The sequence below is a fragment of the Anabrus simplex genome, chromosome 5, assembly GCF_040414725.1.
Source record: "Anabrus simplex isolate iqAnaSimp1 chromosome 5, ASM4041472v1, whole genome shotgun sequence".
Taxonomy (NCBI): Eukaryota; Metazoa; Arthropoda; class Insecta; order Orthoptera; family Tettigoniidae; genus Anabrus; species Anabrus simplex.
In genome coordinates, this window is record NC_090269.1 from 371,831,597 (window position 1) to 371,844,879 (window position 13,283).

The 13,283-nt window shown below is 40.8% G+C and overlaps 1 protein-coding gene across 1 annotated transcript; it reads left to right on the top strand.

Annotated features, from left to right (window-relative positions):
- The first annotated feature begins 3,603 nt into the window (after window positions 1–3,603).
- LOC137500927 (ejaculatory bulb-specific protein 3-like) lies at window positions 3,604–12,637 on the top strand. Its single transcript, XM_068227669.1, has 2 exons — window positions 3,604–3,834; window positions 12,404–12,637. The coding sequence occupies exons 1-2, from the start codon at window positions 3,639–3,641 to the stop codon at window positions 12,580–12,582; spliced, it is 375 nt and encodes a 124-aa protein (XP_068083770.1). The 5' UTR covers window positions 3,604–3,638; the 3' UTR covers window positions 12,583–12,637.
- Window positions 12,638–13,283: the final 646 nt, after the last annotated feature.

Sequence of the window (13,283 nt, forward strand, 5' to 3'; positions counted from 1 at the left end):
GAAAGCTGGGTGGACTCAGGATATCTTATTCATAAGTTAGAAGTAACAGACATGAAAGCAGCAAGAATGATTGCTGGTACAAATAGATGGGAACAATGGCAGGATAGAACTTGGAATGAGGCGATAAAGGCTAATTTAGGAATGAACTCGATGGATGAAGCTGTACGCATAAACCGGCTTCGGTGGTGGGGTCATGTGAGGCGAATGGAGCAGGATAGGTTACCTAGGAGAATAATGGACTCTGTTATGGAGGGTAGGAGAAGTAGAGGGAGACCAAGACAACGATGGTTAGACTCTGTTTCTAACGATTTAAAGATAAGAGGTATAGAACTAAATGAGGCCACAACACTAGTTGCAAATCGAGAATTGTGGCGACGTTTAGTAAATTCTCAGAGGCTTGCAGACTGTACGCTGAAAGGCATAACAGTCTATAATGATAATGTATGTATGTATGTATGTATGTATGTATGTATGTATGTATGTATGTTTGTTAGTTTCTTAATGCATAGTCAAATACTAAACGATTTTTAATTGTATCATCACACCATACTTCTATTTAATTGTATCACATGTGTAATATTGTTCCTTTGGTGAAAGTTTTATTGTATAGTATTGAATCAAATTCTCAAAAATCTATTATTACGGCGCTTAAGTTGGTAGAGTGCCAACCTTAACCTCTCTGTCGAAATTCGATCAGAGCATAAAAACTTACCACTTTGGAGCTTTTTTTTAAGTTTTGATGTATATAACCACCGTACGCGATATCCACAAACCCGGGTACTTCTTGTTGCGCCCCCCCCCCCCACCACCACCACCCCCACTTTTAATTCCCAATCGCTACTACTGCCGACTAGATTCTCCATAGATCAAAATTATGCCTCTGTATTCGTCATTGTAGAACACACCGGCCATTGTCGATATCGATATGTCGACATCAAGTGTAGTGTTACTGAAACAAATACCAGACTACTTCTCTGCGTTCGAAAACGAAGCTTACTAACTCAAGGGGACGCATTCGACGCGTAGAGGAACATGCAGCGAGCGACCATTCGGTTGTTATATCCTCGTATTCTAACGTAACCTACCTGCGCGCGGTATACCCCTGTGAGAATCAGTTATTAGACCACCCATTCATCACTAGTGTATACAGGACACTTATAGGTAGAAAGTACGGCACTGGCGGGGCACCTGCTATATCGTGATCATAGCCACGGGACATCCCATTTTTCGTGGAATCCGAAACGCAGGAACGTGACTTTTCATTTCATAAAATACACATACATTGACCGGGGTTCAAACTTCCTCTACCTTGGAGAGATGTCAGTGACTACGCTTCTCGGTTATCACACCCAGACTTTTCGAAGACTGTAGTACAAATAGACGCGGTATCAAATTGCCGTGAACAGCAAGAATCCTGATCAATCCTCCTGCATCACGACCTTTGATTTCGGCTGAATTTCAGCTTTATCAAGCTGAATGTATCAAAACTATTTTGAATCAATCAGAGAGAAGTGGAACAATAATAATAGACGCCGCTACAGGAGGAATAGTTAATATGTCGGGAGGCAGTGCTATGGACTGCTTCGAGTAAAAGATATCACTACAATATTTCACTCAGCAGTGTATGATCACAAGAATACTGAATTCTGAATAATATTTTACATGATTTTATAGAACACCACTGATAAAAATATACCAGAAAGTAATTAGCAAATAAATTACCCCTAGAAAGACTAACAAACATACAACATACCGTCTTAACATTAAAAAAATGAAAACATGTATCCAATTTTCAATATAAGTGGAATTACAGCTGTTTTTATGGTACACATACGACCAGCCGTACAAAAATAATTGTTATATATAAGGGCGTGTGCCCTCCGGAGAGGCCTGGCGAAAGTCTTTCGAGTTGACGTCAATAGGCATCCTACGCATCTGAAAGAATGGGGCCGTACCTACGGTTAATTCCAAGGTCGAAGACGGGACACACACCCACACACAGCTCCCGAACCATAGCAATTAACCAATGAACGTTAAAATCTCCAACCAGGCCGAGAATCGAATCCGGAATCCTTTGAACCAAAAGGCAGCACGCTAACCTCTTAGCCATGGATCCGGACACAAACATTATTTACGATACATATATGACTTACTGATGAACGTATTGATTCACAAACAATATAAGGAACAATTTTCAATAGGTGAGGAGTTTACATCGATATGTACAGTGACATTGTGAACGTAAGAGATCAATTGCTCATCTCATAAATTATTATTGTTTTATTGGTTTTCCTCCCACCAACTACTGCACTTTTACGGTTTTCAGAGACGCTGAGGTGCCGGAAGTTTGTCCTGCAGGATTTCTTTAATGTGCCAGTAAATCTACTGACACAAAGCTGACATATTTGAGCACCTTCAAATACCAGAGGACTGAGCTGGCATCAAATCCACCAATTTTAGCTCAGAAGGACACCTGAGGTACTCAGCCCAGCTCACCCACAGTATGCATAGTTCTGTCCGACGGGCAACACGAATCTTTTTTTAATTTTACAAGTTGCTTTACATCGCACCGACACAGATAGGTCTTATGGTGACGATGGGATAGGAAAGGGTTAGGAGTTGGAAGGAAGTGGCCGTAGCCTTATTAAGGTACAGCCCTAGCATTTTCCTGGTGTGAAAATCGGAAATCACGGAAAACCATCTCAGGGCTGCCGTCAATGGGGTTCGAACCCACAGGAACTATTACCAAAGAGGCGAAAAGTGTACTGAAGTCGGTGGAAGGAATTTTTTAAATGTACTCTGAACTGGTCCAAAGAACGTAGGTTAGTACGCCAATAAACGAATTCAAAATACATTTGATTGATTGATTGATTGATTGATTGATTGATTGATTGATTGATTGATTGATTGATTGATTGATTGATTGATTGATTGATTGATTGATTGATTGATTGATTGATTGATTGATTGATTGATTGATTGATTGATTGATTGATTGATTGATTGATTCATTCATTCATTCATTCATTCATTCATTCATTCATTCATTCATTCATTCCTGAGTTACGTACTCATAAGCATCATGTACAGAGTGTTAGATCTTCAATTTGTCAGTTTGAGAGGCAAGATAGCCTAGTGGCACAGTCCCTGGCTGCTCACCAGAGTGGCAGTGGTTGTAATATCGGTAAATGAATGTGGAATTTTTGAAATGGGAAGTATTATACCTATGGATCTGATTCTATGCAAAGTTGGAGGGTCCGTGGCTGTGAATCACGATAGGAACGGTCAGGTAAGACTATAAGCTTGCTTTGCTTGCTGTTTCACTAATAACTAGTCTGCAGAAGATTGGTTTATAGTTCACTTTGAACCACACACTAGGTAAACAATGAGGACCACATTAAAGTCAGCTGTACACACAGTATTTGAACATAAGTCATGACGTGAGCAGTACCCGAACATTGTCCATTGTTTATTTTCTATAGACCACAAATATGAGTGTTTCCTGACAAAGCCTCCCAAGGTCTTTAGTCCTCAGGAGTGTTCAAACAAGTATGAGAGGGCAAACAGAAGCACTGACGTAACTCTCGGGTATATAATACAGAACTCATGTTGAGGAATTAGCAGGGTCTCCTAACAACATGCGTCGTGCAGTCTTCGTTTGCGTGGTGCTGGCCGTCGCAGCTTCAGTCCTAGCGGACGAGAAATATTCCGACAAGTACGACAACGTTGACCTGGACGAGATCCTCACCAATGATCGCCTGCTCACCAAATACAAGGACTGTCTAGTGTCCAACAGCGACAATGGCTGCACGGAGGATGCCAAGGCACTCAAGAGTAAGTATACGAACAGAATTCCAAACTTAAAAAGACCCACGAGAGTTCAGTTACTAATTAATTTCGTGTGGCTATTTCTAGCCGAGTGTAGGCCTTGTAAGGCAGACCCTCCGATGAGGGTGGGCGGCATCTGCCATGTGTAGGTAACTGCGTGTTATTGTGGTGGAGAATAGTGTTATGTATGGTGTGTGAGTTGCAGGGATGTTGGGGACAGCACAAACACCCAGCCCCAGGGCCACTGGAATTAACCAATGAAGGTTAAAATCCCCGACCAGGGTGGGAATCGAACCCGGGACCCTCTGAACCGAAGGCCAGTACGCTGACCATTCAGCCAACGAGTCGGACTGAGAGTTCGGTGCTTCGGGTTTTAGTAAAACTTCGTTAACATAATTCAATCTTTAGTATAACTGTTTCTAGCCTAGTGCAGCCTTTGTAACGAGACCTTCCGACAAGGGTGGACAGTATCTGACGAATACGGAAAATTCCCTGTTACTGTTGGTGGTGAGTGGGGTAGGGGGTAGTGTTGTGTATAGTGTATGAGTTGCAGGGATCTTGAAGACAGCACAGACGTCCAGTCCCTAACCAAAACAGCGGGCGGGTTGGCCGTGCGGTTACGGGCACACAGCCTTGAAGATGGTTTTCAGTGGTTTCCCATTTTTACACCAGGAAAATGCTGGGTCTGTACCTTAATTAAGTCCACGGCCGTTTACTTCCTACTCCTTCCAAGTTTCCTTTCCCATCGCCGCCATAAGACCTATCGATGTCGGTACGACGTAAAGCAAATAGCAAAAAAAAAAGAACCTAAGAAGAGGGAATTAACGATTAAAGATTAAAACCCCCAAAGCGGCCAGAAATCGAAACCGGGACACTCTGTAGTGAAGGCCACTACGCTGACCATTTAGTCATGGAACGGGATAATCTATATACAGAGTGGTCGAAAAAAAGCATGAACCGGGTATTTGAGGGTTAGAGGGTTGGTCATGCTGACAAATACTGTAATTTGAAAATTAATTCGATATCTCGGGCCGTTCTCATTTTATTAGCTGCTGAAGGTAACCAATCAGATCGCTTCGCGGTGAATATAAATCTGGACGTGGCTTAAGAATGGCTTGAGAGCACCAAGCGAAGAAAATCATCGCCACGGGACGGATTTGAAGACGGACCTGCGAACTGACAGGATCGTACGATAGCAAGTATGAGTGTTGCCAATTCACAAACACAAAAAGTAGCTAAACTTTATTAAAAATATGACTAAGAGTAGCTAAAATTACAGACGGAAATAGCTTTAAAAATGTTTAGATGAACTCACCCAATTATTGAAAAATTTAGTCAGCTCTTCGTCTCCAACAGCACTACTAGAGGCAGCACAAGATCCAGTAGCAGTTTTAGAAGCACCCGCGAAAGAGCATGCTGCTGTGGTACCAATTATTTTAAGCACACTTGTAGGGAGTTTGTACGAATATCAGCAACTACTGATTCTTCTGAGGCCAAAATATACAAGCAGAATGGCATCTAATGTTCTTGTTATCATTCCCTTTCTTGATTTTGATTTTACAATATTAACGTGAACAAAGACACGTTCTGCATTATCAGCATTTAATATGGTAGTCTTAATAAAGGAAATGTCAAGAATACAAGTTCGTGATAGGGATTTACTTCACTATCATCTACCTTAACCCAAAATTCTATTGTATTAAAGTATTTTGTTATTTGGTGTAAGTAAAATTTTCCCATTGGGTTACCAGTAAGTCTACGTTAACAGAAACTACACCACGATCACGTGCGATATCAACAATTGAAAGTTTCAGTACTTTCAGGGTTTCCCCAACAACAACAACAAAATGCTTATCATTTGCGGGTTTTTTTCGCAAGTTGATTTACGTCGCACTGACACAGATAGGTCTTATGGCGACTATGTGACAGGAAAGGGCTAGGAGTAGGAAGGAAGCGGCCGTGGCCTTAATTAAGGTACAGCTCCAGCATTTGCCTGGTGTGAAAATGGGAAACCACGGAAAACCATCTTCAGGGCTGCCCGACAGTGGGGTTCGAACCCACTATCTCCTGAATAATGGACACTGGCCGCACTTAATTGACTGCAGGTATCGAGCTCGTTTTGCGTAGTATTTAGGTATATCGGGTGAAATGTGTGACAGCAGTTCATCGGCCTTTATAGCAAAAGTTGTTCATCTTTGGCGTATGTTAAACTCAATGTCAATTATGACATTATGCCCGGTCACTTTGCGAGAACAGCACAATGTCCTGAGACAAACATATCTATTTTAATTTCTACCTCGCGTACGTCTAATGAGCATGTAGTGTGGATCTCTGTTGTCCGTTTACACAGACTGGTGAAGGGATCGGCCACTCTTTCAACGGTTAGCGCGTTGTGCATATGACCTTAAATTTTATTTCACACTTTCAATATAAAAAATGAATCGTAAAGAAACGTATCCAAATTGAAGAAACCCAAAATTTCTCACGTAACGAAAATTTATAGCTAAAAATGTAGCTAAGAAAAAAAACCAAACCCCATGGCACTACAGCCCTTGAAGGGCCTTGGCCTACCAAGCGACCGCTGCTCAGCCCGAAGGCCTGCAGATTACGAGGTGTCGTGTGGTCAGCACGACGAATCCTCTCGGCCGTTATTCTTGGCTTTCTAGACCGGGATGTAGCTAAGAGCTAAACACAAAATTTTGTAGCAAACGATTTTTCAAAGTAGCTAAAAAATGGCTAAATTGGCAACATTGGCAAGTACTCTACGGTGATGACGGCTGAAGCTCCTGGTGTGTTTGTGTCTGACGCTGATTTTTCGGCATGACTCTCAAGCCGGTAGTAAGCCAGTTGCAGATTTGGCAACACCGCCTCGCAAAGCCTATTTGAATTCGCCCGTGAAGCGATCGGATTGGCTAATTTCAGCATCTGATAAAATGGCAATGGCGCCAGATATCGAATTACTTTTCTCAATTATTTATCAGTATGATCTACCTTCTATCGTTCATATAACCGGCCGAGTTGGCCGTGCGGTTAGGGGCTCATCCGGGAGATAGTGGGTTGGAACCCCACTGTCGGCTGCCCTGAAGATGGTTTTCCGTGGTTTCCCATTTTCACACCAGGCAAATGCTGGGGCTGTACCTTAATTAAGGCCACGGCCGCTTCCTTCCTATTCCTAGACCTTTACTATCCCGTCGTCACCATAATACCTATCCGTGTCGGTGCGACGTAAAGCCAATAGCAAAAAAGACGTTTATATACCCAGTTACCTTTGTTTCCAATCACCCTGTATATAAAAATTGATGGGGTGTGCCTCTTTTCCATCGTAGTTCACATATTACTATCTAAAAAAATGGCTGTGGGAGTGCTTTGGGGATGGATGTAAAAATAATCGAATATTACATATATAGTGTCGAATAGATAATAATTTTCGGGATCCCTGAGATGAATAGACACACTCCAGCTGCCGTTTAAGTCGCAGGGGGGGGGGGGGGTCGGGGAGGAAGGAGGGTATACAAGTTCTGATCATTAGATTGAGTGCCAAAAGCCTGGATTAAATTCCGAACCTCTCCGAAGTTATCTTATAGAGTGAGGGTATTTGAAGCTGTTGATGGTGATTCGTCCGTCGGATGGAGGCATAAAGCATTGAGTAGACCCATTGGTGCTATTCGACTGGAGTAAGCTATGTGCCGGCATCAGGTCAGTCAATCAATCACCTCTGATCTGCATTTAGGGCGGTCGCCTGGGTGGCAAATGCCCTATCTGTTGTTTACCTAGTCTTTTCTTAAATAATTGCAAAGAATTTAAAAATGTATTGAACATCTCCTTTGGTAAATTATTCCAATCACTAAGTTCCCTTTCCATAAACGAATAATTGCACACAATTTGTCCTCTTGAATTGCAACTTTATCTTTCCTACTTTTAAAAGCTCCCCTCAAACTTATTCGTCTACTAATGTAATTCCACGCCTACTCTCTACTGACAGCTTTGAACATACCACTTAAGTCGAGCAGCTCGTCTCCTTTCACCCAAGTCTTCCCAGCCCGAACTTTGCAACATTTTCGTAACGCTACTCTTTTATCGAAAATCACCGAGAACAAATCGAGCTTCTTTTCTTTGGATTGTTTCCAGTTCTTGAGTGAAGTAATCCTGTTGAGGGTCCCATACACTAGAACCATACTCTATTTGGGGTCTTACCAGAGACTTATATGACCGAGCTCGATAGCTGCAGTCGTTTAAGTGCGGCCAGTATCCAGTATTCGGGAGATAGTAGGTTCGAACTCCACTGTCGGCAGCCCTGAAAATGGTTTTTCGTGGTTTCCCATTTTCACACCAGGCAAATGCTGGGGCTGTACCTTAATTAAGGCCACGGCCGCTTCCTTCCCACTCCTAGCCCTTTCCTGTCCCATCGTCGCCACAAGACCTACCTGTGTCGGTGCGACGTAAAGCAACTAGAAAAAAAAAAGACTTATATGCCCTCTCCTTTACATCCTTACTACAGTCCCTAAATATCCTCATAACCATGTGCAGAGATCTATACCCTTTATTTAAAACCGCATTTATACGATCACCCCAATGAAGATATTTCCTTACACCTAGGTGCTTACAGTGATCCCCATTAGAAACTTTCACCCCATCAACGTAGTAATTAACACTGAGAGAACTTTTCTTATTAGGGAAACTCACAACCTGACTTTGCACCACGTTTTCAATTATATTTTCAGTCATGAACCTGAATAAGAGTATAGCCAGGTCTTGTTTTCCGATGTTGTGTTAGAAGTAGGGTTACCCATTCATTCCGCTCAAACAATTTTCCCCAGCATCAATTCTTCTTCTCTTTCTTCTCCCCATCAATCCTAAGACTGGTGGGTAACATACATGTCTTCCAAGTGTTTCCTTTCTTTGGCCAAGAGCTTCAAGTGGCAATACATGCCTTTAATGCTGTCTAGTTCTTGTAAATGTGATAGCGTATTCTTCCGTCCCTGTAGTCTTTTCAGGTTTCTTAGGATTTCAAAATGCACATACCAATTTATGTTATCAAAGGCTTCCTCTATATCAATGAACGCAATTACCATTGGTCTGCTGCCTATTTCCAGAGACGTTTCGATAAAGACTATTAGACTTAAGATGCCATCACGTGCGCCTCTTCCGTTCCTAAATCCAAATTGTTCTTCTGAAGCCTATCTATATTCCTATCATCTATCGTCCTCTCTATCCGGTGGCATATCATTCGAGTTATGATTATAGAGGCATGGGAGAGGAGGCTCAACGTTCTATGATCTTCACACATCTGTGTTCTACGCCTTTTAAAATGAATTGAATTGAATTTATTGATAATTTACATACCATTGAGACTGAAAAGCCCCTTTATGTAGCGTCTTTATAAAATACAGTACAGGTTTATGAACACACTAACTACATTTTTATAATATTAAAAGATTAAACTTAAAAAATGAAAATACAGGTACCGGTACCAAATTTAGTAGAATTAAAACATTCATTATATAATAAGTAAGAAAATAAAACATTAAGCCTATTTATAATTTTAAACTAAAATAAAGAATCTACTGTAAAGCTAAAACAGAGAAACAATTTTCTAAAAATGTACATATTTCTTATTGTTAAACACAAGAATGCCTGATCTCGGCCCCTTGCCTACTCCTCCAAGACGATAGATGTTTAGGACTGCTTTAGTTCAGTACAGTTAGTGTTATTTGTTATTTGGGGATAGGGGTAAGGATGGTTTGCTCACAAAATTTTGGGGTTCCTGCTGCTATGTCCATTTCATTTATTAGCTTATATAAAGTGCCCTTAACTTTATCGCTTACGGCCTTTAAGATCTTTGAGGAGATTTCATCTTGTCCTGAAGTATTTCTGTGTCTCAATATCTTGGGAGCCTTACCAAATTCTTCTCTGACTATTGGTGGTCTTAGCTCACCAACTTCAACTTGGCCCTGTATCCAGAATTCCTTTTTAGAGCTTTCTGTTAACTCCTTCCAACAAGCCCTACTTCATTTTCTTCAGTTAGGGCTACGCCATTCTTAGTCCGTATAATGTTTAACACTTTCTTTCCTTGTTTCAAATTGGTTCCGTACCTCGGCGTATGCTTTCTGGCTATTACCTTTCATCATATTTTCGTCTATATTTTTCCTGCTTTCCTCTCGCTTTGCACTTCCTAACTTCTGACATCACTAAGGTGAAATCAAGAAAAATGTCAGGTGTCGCCCAGTGTTTTATTTTGTTAAAATGTTTAAGGATGATTTTTATAATTATTGAATTATTTATTAATTGATTGTGCAGAAGCTAGTTAAACCGGAGATTTGCTGTAACTATTGTTGATCAAGGAAATGTAACTATACCATTCATGAGCTGAAGTTTGGAATTTGACTAGAATTGTTAAACACTCATTTTTAAAGCAGTAAAACCCTATTTCCTCTAAGAAATATATATTGTGAATTTCAGTATTTGCGAGTACAAAAATGACAACTGTGCGTTTATTGATGATGTAGCATGCGTACGAAAGTCTTAAAACTACCCTTAGCGGGCGAGCTGGCCGTGCGGTCAAGGGCACGCGGCTGTGAGCTTGTATCCGTGAGATAGTGGGTTCGAACCCCACTGTCGGCAGCCCTGAAGATGGTTTTCCGTGGTTTCTCATTTTCACACCAGGCAAATGATGGGGCTGTACCTTAATGAAGGCCACGGCCGCTTCGTTCCTACTCCTAGACCTCTCCTATTACATCGTTGCCATAAGACCTATCTGTGCCGGCCCGACGTAAAGCAAGTAGCGAAAAAAAAACACTCCTCATAATATTTTCAATAGTTTTCGTATTCCTCTAAACCAGGGCTGTCCTTTTCATGTCCTGGAGCTCAACTGATTTTTGGATGTGGAAGCGCCGGCTCCGTTCCATTATTTCAAAATTATTAATAATAATAATAATAATAATAATAATAATAATAATAAATTTATTCAATTAGTTTTTAAGTCCATGTTACATCCAATGATTCTACGCACTTGTATACACACTTCTTGCACACCATTTACGGTACCAGGACCGCCTCCATCTGGTCCATCATTGTTTGCAAGTCCTCCGTCCACAACTCGTTATCCAAGTTGCCTCGTCTGAAGTCCATTAGCACACTCTCACATGTTCTTTTTAGTACAATGGTCTGTAGGTAGGCCTGTAGCTGTTTGCTCACTTCCAGTTTGTCGATGTGCTTCTTGAACAAGTTGGTAACTAGCCCGTCCCACGTTATTACCACAGGGACCATCGTTACCTTGGCCCTATTGTACATAAGTGAGAGTTCGTTGGCTAGCATCTCGTACTTTCTTCCTTTAGTGGTTTCAGTCTGTTTTAGGATATTTTTGTTTGTGATTCCAACTTCAATTAATAGGATTTCATTCTTTACAAGGTCATGTATCATCAGATCCGGTTTATTGTGTTCAATGCGAAGCTCAGTCTGTATGATGACGTCTGAGTTTATTCTAATCCGCTGATTGGATATGACATTTTCAACTTTATAGTTCTTTATTTTCGTAGAATTATTCAGCCCATACTTTTTGGTGAACATGAAATGCAAGCATCTGACAACATCATTGTGGCGTTTCTTGTAGTCCAAATTAAGCATTCGTCCACATTGTGTTGCCAGGTGATCTAGTGTCTTATTGCCCTGGTTGCAGTGTGGGCTCCTCTGGAATATACTCCCATGACTAAAGAAGATGTTTCTGTCTTGTATCTTACAGAACATTCCTTCTTCCTGTGGAGATATATTCCCCCTCGTTAGCCATAACGATGACTGTTTTACGTCAACAAATTTCTCCTGTTGTTCATGGAACAATGTGGAATGCATATAATAATAATAATGATAATAATAATAATAATAATAATAATAATAATAGAATAAACAGGTAGGCTAAAATTGACTGAATATTTTTAACACTTATAGATAACTAGTACACTGCCTCTTGTGACGATACAATCCGAATTCAACTAAGGGCTCCATGAAATTATCTGCTCCACAGAAGAATGTTGAGAAGGAAGGATTGATAAAATATTCACGATTCGATCGCTTCCTGGAAGTTGTTCTGACAGGTAAATACTAAGTTATAACATATTCACCTCATCCCTCAGCCTTTCTCTACAACGCCTGGCACTCAACAGAAAGTAACGATTAAAGTGTACAGAGCAATCACTGTTACATAGTGTACTGTACTTCTAAAGCGCGTTAACACCTGAGAGAATGTTCTGAAATATCAGAAGGTGTGGTCTGTGGAATAAGTACAGCTAAAACTAAGAACAAAAAGAGGAGGATCACGATTGTTGGAATGCCAGGGGGAAATGTAACAATTACGTGTATGTTCAAAATAATCCCAAACTTTTATCTATGGTTTAAGTTGAAATCTGCATTTGGACGGTACTAAAAAAGTATAATACGGGCGCCACCTTGGACAGGCCTGCTTTAAACCTTTCAGATAATTCTAAAATAATATTTAAAAGTTAAAGTAGGTTTATTCAATACTTTTTTTATTATTTCTAGGTATCATCTTCTTTTCTCATCTGTACATCTCTCTGTCTTTCAGGAGTTCTTTCTGAAGCTCTGAGCAATGACTGTGCCAAATGCACCGAGAAGCAGAAATCTGGCGCGCAGAAGGCCATCAAGTTCCTGCATGCAAATAAACCTGAGGTTTGGAAGGAGCTAGAAGCCAAGTACGATCCTACTGGACAGTTCTTGCAGAGGCACCCGCATCTTGCGAATTAATGGGCTGTTCTCCTTCTACGTGTATAAACCTTAATAAAAGGCTATAATACTTGCAGTCCTGGTGTTCACTTTCCAATTATCCCATACCACTACCATCTCAACCTTAAAATCAATACATCACATAACTGCTCTTTCTTGATGGATGCAGAATTTTTGCCCCTGTCTTGTCATAGCCCAAAGAAAAATGTAGCCTTCAATGAAGGATCAATCACATTTATGACTGTATGGAAGTTGTTGCGATATGGGAGGTGCTGAATAGTGACATTTGGAGCACAACCAGTGCATCCGATTGTTATGAAAGGTGCTACTCGCAGAGCTGGTGGTGCTGCAGTAACACATCCTGGCCAGTGAAGAAAGTAATGGCAACCTACCTCACTCTTTATCATGGCTAGTACGGCTTTTGCTATTTGCCCATAACCCCACATCTTTTGGCAGTTTGCTTAGAGAATCCAAGCAGCCTCCAAGCTGATGATTTCAGAGATAACTACTAATTATATTTGGTCTTAGGGCCTTATTCTAATTTTAAGAGGGAACATTTACCCTTTGGTAGTTTCTAAAGTTCTCCAAAATAAAAATTACAACCGCATAATAATATGTACAAAAATTAAAAAGTAAATAAAGTAAAAATGCTGTTCCTCATGATGATTGCAAAATGAAAGTAATAAGGTAATTAAGTAATGGACCACCGAAATGAGAGGTGG

What these genes read in the sequence shown, in the direction of transcription:
- LOC137500927 (XM_068227669.1), top strand. Translation starts at nt 3,639, where the DNA reads ATGCGTCGTGCAGTCTTCGTTTGCGTGGTGCTGGCCGTCGCAGCTTCA. An exon ending in GGATGCCAAGGCACTCAAGA is followed by an intron (nt 3,835 to 12,403) that starts GTAAGTATACGA and finishes TCTGTCTTTCAG; the next exon opens with GAGTTCTTTCTGAAGCTCTG.